At 39.6% G+C, this 19265-nt stretch overlaps 1 protein-coding gene across 8 annotated transcripts in view; it reads right to left on the bottom strand.

Moving 5' to 3' along the window:
- Positions 1 to 17580, bottom strand: part of cngb1a (cyclic nucleotide gated channel subunit beta 1a) — a 67995-nt gene extending 50415 nt beyond the window's left edge. For 5 of the 8 annotated variants that reach the window (XM_017708016.1, XM_017708018.1, XM_017708022.1 and 2 more), the window contains exons 1-15: positions 17493 to 17580; positions 14017 to 14104; positions 13645 to 13675; positions 12712 to 12760; positions 11022 to 11124; positions 10733 to 10758; positions 8881 to 8895; positions 7111 to 7210; positions 5516 to 5554; positions 3083 to 3107; positions 2802 to 2886; positions 2350 to 2471; positions 770 to 830; positions 651 to 668; positions 138 to 204 (exon numbers count right to left, since the gene is read on the bottom strand). In XM_017708016.1, coding sequence (XP_017563505.1) covers positions 138 to 204; positions 651 to 668; positions 770 to 830; positions 2350 to 2471; positions 2802 to 2886; positions 3083 to 3107; positions 5516 to 5554; positions 7111 to 7210; positions 8881 to 8895; positions 10733 to 10758; positions 11022 to 11124; positions 12712 to 12760; positions 13645 to 13675; positions 14017 to 14103 — 828 coding nt within the window. In that variant the 5' untranslated portion in view covers position 14104; positions 17493 to 17580. The remainder of the gene's footprint in view (positions 1 to 137; positions 205 to 650; positions 669 to 769; positions 831 to 2349; positions 2472 to 2801; positions 2887 to 3082; positions 3108 to 5515; positions 5555 to 7110; positions 7211 to 8880; positions 8896 to 10732; positions 10759 to 11021; positions 11125 to 12711; positions 12761 to 13644; positions 13676 to 14016; positions 14105 to 17492) is intronic. The other 3 variants (XM_017708017.1, XM_017708019.1, XM_017708021.1) reach the window with 3 other exon arrangements.
- Between the last annotated feature and the right edge of the window lie 1685 nt (positions 17581 to 19265).

Below are 19265 nucleotides of genomic sequence, written 5' to 3'. Positions count from 1 at the left end.
ATTTCAATAGGCATTTCATATTGCCCATATTGGTTAACTGGACCCACCATCCCACCCCCTGAATGTTTTTCAACTCGACCCTTGATTATGAGCACAGTATGTGGATGTTATCTGGAGAAGTGCTTTTATCCTCTTACCTCTTTTGGTTTCAGAACAGGCTGTGGCACAATGCGACTGAGTCCCTGTACAATCCAGCCAACCATGCTTGGAAATGAAAGAAAAGCAGCATGCTGATTTACGGATATAAATGCAGTTTGCATTATATAACCTGTACCCTGCAAACCCGCAACAAACAGTTTGTGAAAAGTAGGAAAAACTCAGCAGATTGTACTCCTCATGCCCGAGCTATAAGGCTGAAGCAGCAAGCATTATGGCTACATTTGAGCCAAAGCAAGTTTAGAAAATACTGACAGGCAGCTTGCGGGTCTTTGATGGGCAAATTCTATTGAAAAGCATTAAATTGGTTGTGCAATGAAGGACTATGTCTTTACTTCCTCTTTCTTTGACCGTTAGTGGGCGAAGCTTTCATGCTTTCATGCAGACTACCTTTGCCATCTAGTTATTTGGTTTAATTATGCATTTAAATAGCTTTGCGTCTTTGACAGCAGCTTAGCGGTGCCCTAGAGAAAAGCTGTCAGACTGACACCTACTTGGTTTCTCCTTCCACACTGGAATGCCATCAAGCACACAAAAACTCAGTTATTGCTTTTTAATTGAGTCTGTTTTCTATTAGAACATATGTCTGCTGAGCATGTTTAACTGGACTTACGCTGTGCCTCCTTTGGTCCCCTCTTCCGCTTTGGGTGGCTCTTCTGGTGAGGGGGCAGGTGCTAAACCAAACAAGGAAAAAACATCATAAGACAGATTAAGATTCCTTGAACATCTTGTACAGAGAGAATGCAGCTGGAGCTTGGTTCACATATAAAGAATAGGAACGTGAAAATGCGTCAGTCTGATTCAACTGCATTGATTATGGAATGTTCAAATCTTGAATGTTAAAGTCAAGAGTTACTTGTAAAAATCACTGAGAAAGAATGCACTTAAGCCTGAATAAAGTCAGGCAATTTTCAAAACTACAGAAAAAATGTTTTATTCCACAGCAGTGTAAACAGCTCCTTTGGACACTATTTAAAAAAAGTTCTTTTAAGAATTATTCTGAATCGTATGAAAATAAGATTGTGTTGCATTATGTTTAATCATTCTCTAAAGAATCTAATCAAACAGCTGTGATATTATATACAATATGTAGACTCTTGCTGTCATCGCATCAAAAGTTGCATGTTTTTGGCCTGGTCAAATGACGTTTTGATGATTTTCTAAGTGTAGGTCTACAGAGAACACACTTCTGTACACTTCAGTGCACAGTTACTGTTTATTGCTGAATTTAACATATTGGAAAAAATGACCTGTTCAAAGGTTACAGCACATATTTTATTTTTTCCCAATAGATTAAACTAACATTTGCATGTTTAAGTGTGTTCTTTGTACAGGACGTGTTTACTTACTTTCACTTTATTATTGCATTCAACTTTCTGCATTTTTCCTTTTTTCTACATGTGCTGAAAAATACAAGCTTCCTTTCAGATTGTGTGAAAAATTCATGCTAAACAGACAAACATAAACATCCTGTATCAATAAAAATAATGCGTGGCCACGATTTAGTAAGGCATGGGAATTTGATCCTAATGCGTGGCCACGACTTAATAAGCCATAATCTCGTTCCCATGCCTTACTAATTCGTGGCCATGACTTAATCGTCTCATTCCCACTCTCACAATTGGCCCCTCCCAGTCCTGTCCATGTGTTCGTGTTGTGTTTTGGTCAAGCCCATGTGCATTTGTTTTGGTTTCCTAGTCCGGCCCCTTGTTTTGGTTACTCCGCCCCTGATTGTCTCCACTTGTGTTTCCACCTGTCCCTCGTTTACCCTTGTATGTATATATTTAAGCCCTGTGTTTTCCCCTGTTTGGTTACTGGTCTTCGTTTGAACTGTTTGGATGTTTGATCGTGTTGATTGTTTATTGTGTGATTCTGGTTTGTCTGTCATGTCTGCCATCCGTTCAATCCGTGTTGGTTTAACGAACCTGGACTGTCTAGACTATGACCCTGGATTTGCCCTGAATAAAAGTCGCTTATCTCCGCATATGCATCCGCCTCCTCGCTCTCCGGCGTTACACCCACGCCTTACGAAGCCACGCATTATTTTTATATATTTGTCACCAGCACGGCTCTGTAAGAAACTCCAGAATCACATGGAACAAAACATTTCTTAACCTTGACTTCTTCTCCTGAAAAGTTACTTTTATAGAGAAGAGTTTTGTTCTGACAGTAATGATATACAAGTGTACATACCTGGTGCTGTACCTGGTGGTGGTTCTGGGGCAGAAGTTTCCTTCTTAGGAGGTTCTGGGCTGTGCACTGGAGAAGGCCGGGGAACCACCTTCTCAAAACCATGCTTTATCCACTCCATCACCCTGAGAGAGAAAGACAGGACTGTTATTTATTATCCATCCATCCATCCATCCGTCCATCCATCCATTTTCTAAGCCGCTTCTCCATCAGGGTCACGCGGGGGTGCTGGAGCCTATCCCAGCAGTCATCGGGCGGAAGGCAGGATACACCCTGGACAGGTCACCAGTCCATCACAGGGCAGACAGACAGACACATTTGTACTAATTTTATACATATTGTCCATTACAAGTTAATATACGGTACATTTTTGTATGTGACATTAAACTTGAACTAAGGCAAACACATGAACAGGGAGATAAAATGAGTGAATAAGTGATGAACAGGAGCACAACCTTGGAGTTAAGTTCTTGCCATCTCCATCAGTCTCTTCATCAGAAACTACCTCCACCACAGCGATTTGTGGGAGAGGCTCAGCATCTGGGTGGAGAGAGCAGCACAAAACCCTCTTTACATGATCATCATACACCTGGTAGCCTAACTGCTGTTGCAGCTAGTGTTAGAAATATACATCAGCAGTTACCTTTCATAGAACTGCATGACTTTTCATAGAACCATGTAAGGGTGTCTTTCTACAATTAAACGAGAACCTTCCTCATTACATGCAGTGACGTACCTGCTATGTCTTTAGCATCATGCACCTGGGGAAAAAGAACATCCACAGCAAGTCAGCGAGATTTCCATGTTGTGCATAATAGTAGACGTTCCTGAAACTAGTGCAGCTTCATTTGGTCTGTAAAAATGGCCTGTTTTTGCTTTCCAGTCTTTCACTAAGTAACATTTATGTCATCCTGAAACTGAATATGAACCAATGCAATACTGTGCATACCTTGGAAACCACCCTTCAGTTGCATCATCAAATACAAGTTATTTCATTTTCAGCATCAGGAAAAAAGCAGAAAGTTCTTTTAAGTTTTTTCACAGAAATCTGCAGGGATATTTTTCCACACCTCCAAAGTTCAGTCTTAGAAGTGGGTTTTGCATCTTCTGCTTCTCTTGGACATAATGGCTGTTAATGACCGGAAATTAAATGAAGAGTGGTCTCTGACTTTTGCACAGTGCTTTGCTTTTTCAGCTTTTAAACAACAATGCCATCATAACAGTGTCATCCATGTGTTTACTGCTCTCTCACTGCCATGTGAGAGTTGCTTTCCAGGATACACTTTAGGCCAGTTTAAGACAAGAAACCCTCACTTAACCACAAATACCACGTCATTTAAATGCATTCAATTGTCAAATCCGGTCAGGCAGGCCTGAAGTGCTTTGCTTTGATGATGGGGCGGATTGGCCTAAAACTCACCCAAAGCAGTCTCAATAAGGGTGTGCTCTCAATAATCAACACATGACAGGACCAGCAGGAAAATCTCAGAGCTGTGTTCAGGATTGACATACGTGGGCTAACCTTCACACTCGCAAATTAATCTGCCCTGCAAGGTGTTCCAGAGGTGAAAATCAGCTCCTCAAGCCCCTCTGTAATTAACACTAACAGCACCTAACATCATCATAGATCTCCGTGGGCTGATCAGTGACAACACACCCCATCAGAGACGCAAGCAAAGCCAGGAGAAAAGCTTGGGCCAGTTTACTTCCACCCAGCGAGATCCACCAGGGCTGTGGTGTTTCGGTACCAAGTTAGTTCACCTAACATTAAAGGGAAAGTTCCGTGAAAAATCAACTTTAGATCATTTTACCCTTATCTCAGATGCAGTTGATCAGCCGAGACGTGCTTGGTGTCTTAAGTGTGATTCCTTAGTAGTGGACTAAACCAGGCTAATATGGCTAACAGGTAACTAAAGTTTATATTAAGGCAATAAGCCGTGAAAGGCCATGCGTTACTACAATTTTATCAGGGGAAGTGTGTCCTTAAACAATCTTCCTTGTGATAAAATTGCAGTAACGCACAGCCTCAAGTGGCTTATTGCTTTTATAAAATGGAGGCCAACATAAAATTTGATAATACACACAATTTTTAAAAATAATTTATTATTAATAATAATCAACATAAGCAAGTATTCCACCAAGAAATGTATTTCCTTTAGAGTGTGGTATTGATGCCAAGCAGCCATGGATGGCTAAATGAGGAGAATGTTTGGCTGTCCATCGCTGTGTACTGCAAACTTCTAAACTAAGTTGCCAGCCCCTCAGTTTACACAAAAAACAGTTCTTATTTCATCAATGTATTCAATGGTCCATACGAACAGCATGAGAGTCAAGTATTATTCCATTAAGAGCACAAGGGCCTTTATCGTGTTGTGGCATAGGAATACACAGTTCAATTGTTGTGAAGTGGTCACAGGAATTTTACAATGCCTCCGAATGTGGCTCAGCCAATCAGATTTTAGGATCGGAACTATCCGTTTAATAATCACCAAACAACACCATGCCTAAATCAGCACACTGGCCTCTAAAGCAAGTGGAGTTGTTAAGTAATTTTCTATTAGGCTTGCCTCTGTGGTTTCATGACATAAAGTTAAGTATAACTGCATAGCTTAAAACAGTATCAGCCTGAGCTTGACCATATGTGATTTAGGCAGGTAGTTTGCTCAGTGCTAATTGGTGAGGGATTATAATGAATTCATACCAACTGAGCATTAAGACCTTCCTACTTCCAATCTCAGAGTGTTAATGCAAATAAATTCAGCTGTTTGAGGTTCACACTTTCAGAACTGCACTCTCAGGTCCCTACACTAGATGTAGGCTATTCACTGTTAACCCTCTACTGCCTGCATTATGAGAGCTCAATGTTTAAATGAATGTTCTTTTTTGCATAAAAAGGATCTGATCCCATTACTTGTTAGCTATGTTAGCACTGTAGCTCCAGTGTGAACTTTCAGAAAACATCCTTTACCAAACATGCCTCGGCTGATCCACAACACCTGGGAGAGACAGTACATTCGATTTTTCTGTCAAAAGATTATTATGGAGTTTGTATTAACGGAGCGCGAGCCTAAACTACTTCACCTCTTGATTTGGAGTGGATCTCCTGGAATTAAGATAGGATCAGCGCTTAACATTTTCCACTGGCATTTTTTGTTGCTAATGTACTTACAGCAGGCTTCTCCTGTGCCTCTGGTACCTCTTTTGGAGCCTGGACACAAATGCCATATCAATTAAAGATTAAAAATCTTTTAAATCTTTTCTCATAATTTTTCAAGAAAATATAATCCTTTTTCCCCGCCTCTTAAGCATCTTCGGAGTTTGGATTGCGTCACTGGGGTAAAACAACATGAACCCCTGCTCCTGCTAGCAAAGAGACCCTCCTGATGCTGTAATTTATTCACACATGTGTTAGAAATAAAGGTAGTAAACTGTCAGTGAGGCAGGACCCTGAAGGGTACAACTCAGTGCCTTTAGTCAGAGAATATAACTGTAATCCTTTGAAATGATATTTTCTAAGCTGTACTGACTCCACACTCCCTGTCTCATTTCCAGGCTCTATATTTTATTGTTCTGTTTTATTATATTAGGTTACAAATATGTACTTTTAACCTGGGAAAAATATATTTAAGGTTCACAGTTGGGCCCTAAAACCCCAGTTTTACCTTTGAGGGAACATTTACGTTGTTTGTACCCTGATGAATGAAAAATGCATCTGCACAGCACCTTTATTTCTAACGGTGTATGGAAAGACAATGTGCGATTTCCCATTCTTATTTAAGAGACTTTAAGAGATCAATATTTTTTTTACTCGCTTAGGTTATTTTATGGCTATTTATTACATGATGTATTCACCACCAATTTCTGTTTTGGACATTCAACTATTTAGCACATAACAATCTACCATAGAATTATACATCTAGCATGTAATTGAAACACAGGGGCTATTGCTACACATGTGTAATAAACTATCACATTTATCCAAATAGCAAGTATATATCAGTCCGCTGGCTTGATAAGGTGGGCGCCCTGCTGACTGTTTGTTACTGCAGATTATTATCTTGCATACAAAGTCAACCTTAGGGGCAGTCGTTAGCTGGAGGTTAGGGAACCAGCCCTTTGACAGGAAGGTTGCTCGTTTAATCCCCTGAGCTGACAATTCGTGACTGAAGTCCCCTTGAGCAAGACACCTAACCCACAAGTGCTCCCCAGGCGCTGTGTATAGGGCTACGCACTGCTCCAGGCAAGTATGTTCACCGCCTAGTGCGTGTGCATTCACTAGTGTGTATGTGGTGTTTCACTGCACGGATGGGTTAAAATGTGGAGGTGAAATTTCTCCACTGTGGGACTAATAAGGGTCATTTAATCTTAATTTTACCTCAAGCAGATTTAAAATGGACATACAAACAACTGAGAGACAAAATTAATGATCAGGCCTAATGTAAAGTGATTTTGTTGAAAATGTTGTTGCTGACACGGCTAGATTGGTCACAGCTGTATAACCGGCTTTATGACATTGCTGTTAAAATGATTTACTAAGCTAATTTACAAGGTATAAAGAATAAACAAAGAAAAGAAAAATAAGTTAATTAGACTGTAAGTGTTAAGTGAGCGATGAAAGGTGGTAATTTGTCTAATACTCTGTGGGCCGCCCTAAAAAACACTGAGCAAAAAGCCAGTGGGGTGCTAGCTTTGCTGTCAGTGGGCCAACTATACTCTTGCTATCTGGGTATATGATAGATGTCTGTCTCGTGTTCATGACTGTACCTCAGTGACCTCCTGTGAGTCTGTTTGCTGTTTGTACTTGTCATCCGGTTGAGGAACCACCTTGCCCAAGCCCTGCACAATCCAGTTCATCACTCCGGCCCTGAGAAGAGAGGAGAGAAAATCACTCTGTGAAGCAGTGAGAAGGCAGTAAGATGTTCTCTATGTGAACACTAGGAGGCAGCAGCAGACTGGCAAAGTGATGCTGTGGCAGGCAAGCAAAGGGTTCTGCCAGTGTTTTCCAGCTCCAGTCCTGTTATTCTACCTTTACTACACTGTTTTGCATATTCCTGCTCCAACACAGTGGGTCTCAATCTGAAGGCTGTGGGATTATTGTAAATGAAGCAGGTCTATATTAATAAATCTAACATTTCTTCTCCAATCAAGGGTATTTAGCAAATGCTCCCCCACTTTGCTGCAGTAACAGACTTTACTCTTCTGGGAAGACATTGCTGTGAGGATCTGCTTGCATTTAGCCACAAGAGCACTAGTGAGGTCAGACACTGAGGTTGGATGATCAGTTCTAGATCCCAAAGGTCTCCCAAAGTTCATCTCATCCCAATGGAATTGGATGGAGCTCCATCACTCTAGAGAATGCAGTTCCACTGCTCCACAGATGCTTGGCATTGGACACAGGCTCTTAGGCTACAATGCTTTTTTTTTCTCCCCAATTTAGTCGTGTCCAGTTCCACCCTTGTTAGGACTCCCCCAATCACACAATTCTACCAATGCTAGGAGGGTAAAGGCAGCACAGGCTTCCTCCGAGTCCTGTGAAACCAGCCACCGCTACTTTTCGAACTGCTGCTCACGCAACGTCACGGGACAGCCTAACATGCTCAGAGGAAAGCACCAACTGCCAGATCTGTTACGTCAGCTAACAGACGCCTGCGCTGACTAGTATCATGTTCAGTGATGGGGGGAGAAGGGGGGCCATCCTATCCACCCAAAGTCAAACCAGATAGTTGTTTTGTTCATTTATGGTCAGCAGTGAAATGTTTTTTGTGTATTTGGTGCATTTCTGGAGAGGTTCTGGCTCTAGAAGACTAAAAAACCACTGAAACACAGGACTGGAGCTGGTGAACAGCCTAAGCATTAGCATCGAGCAAGTGAAATCAGGGCTTTTGTCATGTGTTTTACTGCCGTTTTCCTAGCATGACTAGATAATATCTTCCAGTAAATTTTGTGCATGTGTGCTCTGAGCTTTTTTTCCCCCTTAGATTTACTGACTGGTGGATAAGCATGGTAGAAGGGAGCTAGCAAAGATGCTACATGTGCTAACAATAAAACTAGCGGTCAGTTATCATTCTGTACATGGGATCCGCTAACATGTTAGCATTCAGAGGTGGATAAAATTGAGGTGGATAATTTTTCTGAGCATTTTTAAACGTACTTGTTATTGCACTTAAGTGAAGAACTGAGATTTCCCTTCATTCTCTTCACAGTTAGTTCCCAATTCCTTCTGCTTATTCATTCATTTCTCACTTTTGAGTTCGCTTCATTTTATATTAGAACAAAAGGGTCCAAAAAGAGAAGAATAGAGCCTAACAAGCTTCATTTTCCATGCTAATAGATGCTGGATGTCATGAGAAGTTCTGTAGTTTTACAGCAGAACCCAGCACTTGAAGAGGATCTCCCACATTTCACTCAAGTTGGTTTTTGGTAGCTATATTTAGTTATACTCAAGATATTCTTTACGTGAAGCCACAATTCTTTCACTGTGCTCTTAAAAGCTAGCTTGCATAGCATAGACATATTAGCCTTATGTCTACTCACTCTTCACCCGCTTTACTGCAATCCATGATGAAGAGGGGAGCAAATATGTGACAGGTGGATATCAAACACATCATATTACCCAAACACACACTTATACAGACACACTAAAACACACACACCACCTTAAACTAGAATTCTACCAACATTTCTGCATAGTTAACTTCAATTATTAAGATGTAAACAAAGCCATTCAGAACAGTTTGACGTGAGATGCTTTCTTCTAGAGCAACTGCTACTGAGCCACAGTGCTGGGCCGTATTACAGAATCTTCCTCAGTCTGAAATCTTATCTGTTTAGCCACCACGACAACTTCAGTTAGGACTGAATTCAGGACAGAAGCTATTACAGAACGGCAGTTCTTAAATTCATAATCGTATCCTAATTCAAGATAAGGGACCCGCATTACAGAAACATCCTAACTAGGCTAAGTCTCCTAAATATTGCCCTAAGTTTAAGACAACCCTAGAGGAGACTTAACTGTTTTAACCGTCTGTTTCTATTATTTTATTCAGTGACAGGCAGCATAGTTCACTATAATATTGTATTTTTCTATTTGTATATATGCCTCTAGATAGGATCTTTTATATTTATTCTTCCTGTTGTATTGTTTTACAGTGACTCTTTCAGTAAAGAGTCCTGATAGAGCTGTCTTCTGTTTCTCATCTCGAATGTAGCATTCAGGTTCACAGTCAGTGAGTTTTCCTCACAAAACTTTCTCACCCGCTGTAAAACGGGTGGGTTGGAAGCTTGAGAATTGAGAGACTCAAGCTTGAGTATTTACTTGGTTGTATCTACCTTGATATCATGGAAAGAAAATCCAGACTGGACAGTTTTCAGTTGGCAGTTCAGGAAAATTCTTGTTTTCAACCACAGCTTTAAGATGAAATATGAGTTTTCCCACGCTTGCAGAGTTTTAATGATGATTACATTAAATAAACATGAACTTGATTGCTGACTTTGATGGAGTACGTTAAGACTTCCTCTTTGGGAAAAGATCAGTTAAATAATGCTGCCTTTGAGTCATGTGGGAAATGTCGCATTTACGATGGACGCACATAAACGGCACATTTACTAGTGAGAAACTCAGATTTTTCATTGAGCCCCGAGTGTCTGAGTCTCTGAGTTGGGGGCCTGTCAACAAAAAAGCAATGATGGCTGCAGACAAACCGGCTGTGTTTCAGTTACATCAGCCACAACATTAACGCTGCAGGCCGAAACCATCCACACATGGAAATACAGATGTGATGTATATACACAGACTCCGTTTTTATATTTAACAGGAATATAAAGGTAAACCAAAAACATTATTTTCACTTATTTAGAACCAAAACCACTTAAACACAAATCAAGTCATGAGCAGGAACTTCCGACAAGGACTCGAAGGCAGCCTGAATTCAAAAACAGGAGCTTTCTGTAGTAGACGTCTAAAGAATGTGTCTAAAAACTCCCTTACAGAAAGATATTATTTGATATATTTACAAATACATTGCATGGCATATGAGACATTGTTTTCAATAGTGTTAAGACTTTGCATTGTGGCCTAAAATGTAATACATTCATGGCGTTGAGGTACATATGTGTTCAGATTTACCACCATTTCACCATCATCAACATTCCATATAAAACTGAGAAGACACGCATAGGTTCACTGGGTGGTTTTGGATATGGTTATATTTATGTTGTAGACATCAAAACCTCTAAAATCTGAGGACAATGAACCATTTCACATCAAACTACTCTTAATGACTGTGTTTACATCTCAGCGATCTCAATGAATTGTACAGAAATTTTGAAAAGTTACTGTAATTGCCGTATCAAATGTAATCGCAAAGTCTTAGCTTGCCAATTGTACCTGTTGCTTACTGCATTTTCCTCCTGCTTCAGAGAAAGTGAGAGAGATAAAGGGAGAGAGAGAGAGAGAGAGAGAGAGAGAGAGAGAGCGAGAGAGAGAGAGAGAGACAGAATTAGGATGAATTACATTATTAGTATGATTACTTAATGTGTTTGTTAGGGGAGAATGAGTAATGCATATAATACATCCTGCTGATGCAATCAAACTAACACAATCTTCTGTTTTTTTTTTTTTAATTGTCAGGGTTATTGATGTCATAATATCAGGAGATTCGTGGCTCATCGCGTACCTTGGCATCCGAGTTTGCTCTGCCCAGTTTGGGGGTGGATACAGGCTGGGGGAGGGCGCTGCTAAAGCCGTGAGACAGCCAGGTCAAAACTCCACTCTGAGTACTGTGGAGAGAGAGAAAGGGGGGCGAAACACCACATCACCTGATTGTTATTGCAATATAGGCTTTTTCAACACTGAGATTACAGCAGGACAGTTTTAATGCATTCTTATCATTCGCTGTGATCTTAAACCTTCCCAAAGAGTCTTCTACACATTTTCATAAATCAAGGCATGCATAAGATTCAAGCATAAATAATTAAAATTAAAATAATGCAATTCATCAAGGGTGCCCAAATGTTTTGTTCTGGGGGGGCAAAGTGCAATGCGTGTGGTGGGTTGAAGGCCAAAATTACACATTTTGTAACATTACACCATATTTTGTTTAAAAAATGCTCCAAATGTACACTTTTAAAAGTGAAATATGAGAAGTTATAAATAGGATAAATATATTTGTTTTCTCGGTGGTTGAGGTGGTAGGGTTAGAGTAACTTTTTGTGGGCCAAAAGTCATCCAAAGTAGGTTGGTATTGTGTAGTGGGTAACACCTCTGCCTTCTATCCTGTAGACCGGGGTTCAATCCCCCACCCTACACTATACCAATAAGAGTCCTTGGGCAAGACTACCAACTCTACCACTGCCTACCTGTGTAAAATGATTAAACTGTAAGTTGCTCTGCGTAAGAGCATCTGCCAACTGGCATTAATGTAATGCAATGTAAATCATGGGCTGACTTTGGTCTGCCTGCTCTCTGCCTTAGAAATAGAAAAACAGTGGTGTAATTTGATAACAGACAAAGATAAGTAGGCTGAGTTAGGAATAATGTGGACTTAACACTGTCAACAGGTCCTATGTTTGTGATTGTTTCCTGACAAAGCAATAAATGCAAAAAATTCAGAAATGCAGGCTCAGTTCTGTCAAAACAGAATCTGTTGATATATTAATAAAATGCAACTTGATATTGTAATGCATTGTAATATGTCATTTCCATTTTCTGTTTATTAAGGCATTAATGTAACAGTGTAAAGCACAGCTTTGTGTCTAAAATATTGTGCTTTGACAGTGTTCTATTGTGTAAGCTAGTATGTTAGCCTCAAGTTAAGGCCCAAACCACAAGCTATCATGTAAGTTATGATACAAAATGTATTATACAGCAATCGGGCATAACATTACGACCACCTCCTTGTTTCTACACTCATTGTCCATTTTATCTGCTCCACTTACTGTATAGCTGCACTTTGTAGTTCTACAGTTACAGACTGTAGTCCATCTGTTTCTCTCATACTTTGTTACCCCCTTTTACCCTGTTCTTCAGTGGTCAGGACCCCCATGGACCCTCACAGAGCAGGTACTATTTGGGTTTGTGGATCATTCTGTTCATTTGCAAGGTACTTTAGTCATTATACGCTGTATAATGCAGTAACTGCAGTTTGGTATGTTGTTCATTGTGCGCAGCCCTAGTTAACAGTGTTAAACAGCTAAGCTGTGTAAGTTTAGGTCGTGGTTCGTTCAAGACCATTTATCCTGATAACCCTGATCATCCCGTCCAGGCTGTGCAAACACCTGGACCGACAACACAGTGGGTCAGCAGGACATGGCTGCACTTCAGAGTGCTGAGAGAAGAAGTGGAGCAGACACACTCACACACAGTACCTGTTTTCTTCAGAGACTTCGTCCTCTTTCGGCTTAACAGGATTGTCTGCTGTTTAACAAATGGAGAGACAGTACAGACAAACAAGTCAGTGCAAAGCTGGCATTATTTTAGAGAGAACAATCAGATATTATCTCAGGCGCTTTTCTCTTTGATGTACTATTCTGCTGTTATTTCATATGTGTCATTTTCCACTGCTCTGTTCATTTCCATAAGGTCGCTGGTTAGATCGCCTGAGCCGGCAGTACGTGATTGAAGTACCCTTGAGCAAGACACCTAACCCCCAACTGCTCCCCGGGAGCTATGGATAGGGCTGCCCACCACTCCTGGCAAGTGTGCTCACTTACCCCCAGTGTATGTGTTCACTAGTGTGTATGTGGTGTTTCACTGCACAGATGGGTTAAATGCAGAGGTGAAATTTCCCTGTTGTGGGACTAATAAGGGTCACTTAACCTTAATAATCACTTAATCTTAACATTATGGACTTCTTAGATAACACTAACAATTAAAAGTAAAGTCCATCATTTTTTTTCAGTTTTCTGCACAATTCAGTTGTTGAGATGTAAACAAAGTCATTCAGAGTGATTTGATGTGAAATGCTACATTCTAGAGAAAATTGCTGACTCACATTTCTAGTGGTGATGGGAACCAGAGGTCATAATGTCTACAATGTATATATAACTATTTTATTTACTGCGCAAAACCATGTGAACCTACATGTGTCTTCTGAGTATTTATGTGGAACATTAATTATGGTAAAATAAGTTACTGGAGAATTTCATATAGAACCACTCTTCATGACTTTATATCTTAACAACTGAATTGACTGATATTATAGATTGATTGAATAATGCTAAAATTTTGAGACAGTGTGATTCCACTTTAACGATCTGAAACCGTCTTGTTTACAATTAGACCACAAAATTTATGCCTACCTGCTTTTGCTTCTTCTTTGACAGTTGCCTCCTGAAAGGATGTCAGAAACAACGTGTGGTGAGACATATTGCTCAGTTGGAAAAAAAACTAAATAGCATCCCGTCTGAGAATTACAGTAGCAGCTTTTCAGACGGATACACTTCTGGTTTTACATTTGAGACATATTGAGAATATTTTGGTTGCAGTAGATGTAAAAAATGTTAAATATATAAATCTATAAATGTAAAAAAATGTAATTGATCCTATCGTATCTTTTTTTTTTTTCTCTTTTGCCCCACTATTGTTTTCCGATGATGACAATGCAGCAGTTAGAACAAGACTGCTCTTATTTATAATGCAGATTCCAGGCCTTCAGAAACAGATATACTTACTGGAGCTGCATTGTTTTTCTCTTCATCTGCAAGTTTTCCAGGTTTTTCAGGAGGCTGTGGGACAACTTTCACCACCCAGCTAAACATCCTGCAGACACAGAACACACACACACACACACACACACACACAAACACACACACACACACACACACACACACACACACACACACACACACACACACACACACAGATACATATTACAGATTATACAACTTTTTCAATACTGATATTAAAACCTTATCAGCTGAGAAAAGCATCTTAGTGTTAGTGTTACAGACATCATAACTCGTAGAGAGAGTGTTCAATGTGATGCTCGCTCTACCACATAACAGTCGTCTTTGTGATAAGATGCTTTTAAGAAACCTAGCCCTGATATTCATTCTTTAAAAACTACTAAGCTATAAAACTATTTTTAATTGAAACACAGTGGCAACCCCTGACTGTAAGAGATAGTTTGGGCCATGAATATCAAATGAGGAACAAAACGCCCCTGTGATAATGTCAAGTTCTGCAAGCACCCCTAGGGGGTTCTAGTAGTTTGTTAGCACTAAGCTAACAGCGAAACACATTAACATTTTTTGGCCATTCTAGAATAAAATGCAGACATTTGAGGTTTGTAAGACTTTACAGGTATTTTATTAGTAGTGGACATTTTGCCTTGTATCAGTTTTACAGTGACTTTTTCAGTAAAGAGTCCTGATAGAGCTGCCTTCTGTTTCTCATCTCTAACTAACTGAAATGCATCTGTCAGGCTAGCACTCAGTCTCACAGTCAGCGAGACGTCTTCCTCATAAAATTGCCTCACCTGCTGTAAAACACAATGGGTTGGAAGGTTGAGAGTTGGGAGATTCAAGCTTGAGTATTTACTTGGTTGTATCTACCTTGATACCTTGATAGATCCAGATTGGACAGTTTTCAGTTGGCAGTTCATGAAATTCTTGTTTTGAAATACGCTTGCAGAGTTTTAATGATGAATGCATTAAATAAACATGAAATAAAAAATATATAAAATACACATATTTATTATTTTACACAAAAGTTTGGGCCTTCACTGAAGGTCTAAAAGGCCCTTAGGGCTCACCACTGATACATAAAAAATATCAAGCACACATACTGTTTGAAGACACGCATAACATGCATGTACAATTTCCCTTAGGGCAGAAATACACAACAAAAACAGAATCATGTCCAAACAACGAACCAATAAGGATCTTAACCATCTACATTCTTACACAGAGTATGGTGCAGGTGTGAAACAGGACCAGGAGCTGACTTGTAGCTCATTTAACGAAGAGGAGAAATTCTTTCAAAAGTGTGGATTTCAATCTTTCAGTCCATATTGCATTTGTGTTTGTAAGTAGAAGACAGGATATTTAATTATGATTACAATTTGATGCATACAGTTTATTGCATACAGTTATTTTTATGCAAAGGATAGTAAAAATATAGTAAACTTTGTTTATATTGTACTTTTCATTCTAGTAGCAGCTCACAGACAAGTTCAAAGGCAAATGGCAGTAATAGAAATAACATGAATGAATTAATCTAAGAGTGCTGATTAAAATAAACAATACAGACAAAATTAAATGTAAATACAAAAGAAAGGTAATTTTGATTAAAAACTAAACTAAAGAGATACAATTTTCAGAAGTGTTTTAAATGTGTGCTGAGCTTGACTACCTAACAAAGGTAGAATACAGTTCCACAGTTTAGAAGCATACTAATGGAACAAACCCTCTCCATATTCTTTGAGAAAGGAACAAGAACATTCTTTAAACTTTTGCAATGCTTTTACTGTTTCTGTGAAAGAGCACAAATCTAAACAAAGCATCACCATAGCAACCACCTGGGATATCAAAGCAATGGCCCAGCAACACCTTAGCAAACACCTGGGATACCATAGCAATGGCCTAGTCACACCTTAGCAACTACCTGGGGTTCCATAGTAATGGCCTAACAACACCTGACAAGCCACCTGGGATACCATAGTATTGGCTCAGCAACATCTTAGCTGCCACCTGAGATATTACAGCAATGGCCTAGCAATGGCTTAGCAACTACCTGTGATTTCATAGCAATAGCCTAGCACCACCTTAGCAGCCACCTGAGATACCATAGCATTGGCCCAGTAACACCTTAGCAACCACCTGGGATACCATAGTAATGGCCCAGCAACACCTGAGCAACCACCTGGCATACCTATAGCATTGGCTCAGTAACACCTTAGCAGCCACCTGGGATACCATAGCGTTGGCCCAGCAGCACCCTAGCAACCACCTGGGATACCACAGCAATGGCCCAGTAACACTTTAGCAACCACCTGGGATACCATAGCAATGGCCCAGCAATACCTGAGCAACCACCTGGGCTACCATAGCAATAGCCTGGCAACACTTGAGCAACCACCTGGGATACCATAGAAATGGCCCAGCAGCACCTTAACAACCACCTGGGATAGCATAGCATTTGTTCAGCAACACCTTAGCAGCCACCTGGGATATTATAGTGATGGCCTAGCAACAGCTTAGCAACCACCTGCGATTTCATAACATAACATGATATAATGTAAGAGTTTTTTCAAACCAACAGTTAATTACAAACTTCCGCCTTCTAGTTAATTACGTAATTAATCTATATGTACATGATTACAGACGTCTAGACTTTTAAGGGTTAAGCCATCAAATGACCTCTGAGATGTAGCTACAGCAACTAAGACCACCTAAGACTCTTTACAAAATAAGTTGATCTCCTCAACTTTCACTCTTTTGCCCTTTGGAGACACAACCTGTTTCCTTCTACGTCCTGTGCTCTCTGTCCGAGGCCTTTAGCTGAAGGGGGGATCATGGCTGTTTGTGTGGAAAACTGTCACCACTAATCAGCGATTAACGTTTCTGACCCTAATCACCACAGGCCTGAGCAGGGGCAGAAAGAGGTGCCCCCGCCTGTGGCTACTGCAAGTTCCTTTGCTGAAATGAGAGAGAGAGAGAGAGGGAGAGAGAGAGAGAGAGAGAGAGAGAGAAAGACTCCAGGCTATATAGTAACAGAAACCTGACAACCTGTTGTTTCTGACATAATTCAGAAGCATATCAGCAATTCTTCCCTGAAAGAGAGTCAACACCTGACAAATTCACTTGACCAGTGCATTAGCATAGCCTGGTGAGTGTCAAATAATGAAAAAGAAATTACAGCATAGACACCAGAATATAGAAAAAAATTATACACATATACATTTGACCAGTTTAAACATCGGCTATTTATCAGCATTGAATGTCAATATCCTGGATAGACTGAATGGAAAGTTGTCAATGTCAGGCTTATATACATACTAAGTTCTAATATATGAACAGGCTTTAATTCACACCTTGTATTTGGGAAAAAAATAAGAACTGATCTGAACATTTTATGTCAAAACATGCTGCATGGTTTGTTTCCTGAGCTACATTTTTTTTCTACAGTAAGCCGTATAAAGATTTACCTTCAATGTTCAGTTCAGCACACACTCATCCCAGAGATTGGTGACAGGGCTGGAGGACAGGCAGGTAATGAAGTGGTGGGATTAGCTGTGAGGAGGCTAAACTAACGGGATTAGAATCTCTCACGGAAGGGTGGAGGTGGAGGATGGGCTTGGACCTGATTGGCTCTGTAGAACTTTGTACACAATATCTGGCCCTCACTGAATGGATCTTGGTAGAATACGAGTAAACCAAGAGCTCCGAAACCCATTCACAGAGGCTAACTACTGAAGCCTTAACACATATTCAGCCTACCTTGAAGGTTCACTTAGGCGGGATACAGTTAATGCAGCACAAAAAGCTGAGTAATGCTGCATCCACTGTGCTGTATTTGTGCTGTAGTATTTCTAGAGCCTCTGTCACTGAGGTCACATGAACATTTTGAACTTTTAGTCTCTAACTGCAACTGTTCTCCTTGATTTTACCAGTGGTGTACACAAATCATGTACTTGAGTTAAAGTAGAGGTAAATTATTAATCCAGTAAAAGTAGAAGTTCCTCACTTTAGACCTCCACTTGGGTAAAAGTACTAAAGTATTTGCCTTCAAATGTACTTAAGTATTGAAAGTAAAAGTACTGAAAGATTAATTATGGCTCTGATGTCCTGTTGTCAGTTTTATAACAAGACTCGCTTCATGAACTCATTTTAGGTGAAAATCCTCCAGTGTCTCTCTTGGTAAACCAGTCTTTTAATAGAACGTCATTAATTAGTGACACTGACGTCTATTAAAATGATCATAAGCACAAAACACTGAAGGTAAACAGTTTCCATCAGGTAGAACTGAGTGGCTCTGAAATCACTTTTACACACAAGCAAAGTTTCAGTACTGTAAAGTTACCATTTTGGAGATACAATGTTGATACAAAATTGACCCCATGTGATGTCATGAACAACCGATGCATTCATATATAGCATCTATTTAGGCAATGGCACTTTAGCTCAGTCCATTCACACTGAAATTATAAAGGGTGTTTCAGACTGAAGTTGAATAGGGTGCAATACAGAACAGCCAATCAGAAAAGAGCTTATTTACATATATAAATATATCAGTCTTAAAGGCACAGTAACAAAAACAGCCTGTTTGAGTCTATGGGATAACAAGAGGTTGAAAAAAAGGGTATATAAGTATGAATAATGGGTTTTTACATCAAACTTCATAAGTGGACCAGTAGTATCAATAAAATGCACACAAATGTGGGATTTGTGTCCCTTAAACTGCAGTTCTTTTTTGTGAGGATCATATACAGCATATGCTTAGTTCAATACGCAGTTTAAAGCTGCCTTACTTACAATCAGCAAAACACATAATAATAACCAATTCAAATAATGATTGAAATAATCACCCAGTAGTAACACTGAGGAAAAAAAATGCTGGGAAAAAAATAAATTTCCATTTTTGTTATTTTTATTTTTACTATTTTTTTTAGAAATGTTGAAAATGGAAGCTGCCGTTTACACTGTGTCAAAATATCTGGGTGAATGGACCAATAGAAATAGTCCAACATGACTTAATAATATGAATCACTGTGACTTATTAAATTCTTGTAGCATAAACTTACATTAAAGTTGTACCTTTTTTTCTTTCTACTGTAAACTTACCTTTTTCGAGACACAAGGTTTTTTTCAGATAGTACTTATATAGTATAAGCGGCATCATTTAATGATGGGAAAACAGTTTTCAGTAAAGTTATTGTTATTATTATTAGTTTAAAGTATCATTATTTTACATTAATTAC

Source organism: Pygocentrus nattereri, chromosome 7 (assembly GCF_015220715.1).
Source record: "Pygocentrus nattereri isolate fPygNat1 chromosome 7, fPygNat1.pri, whole genome shotgun sequence".
Lineage (NCBI taxonomy): Eukaryota > Metazoa > Chordata > Actinopteri > Characiformes > Serrasalmidae > Pygocentrus > Pygocentrus nattereri.
The sequence above is the reverse complement of the archived record's forward strand: the minus strand, read 5'-3'. Positions and strand labels throughout refer to the sequence as shown.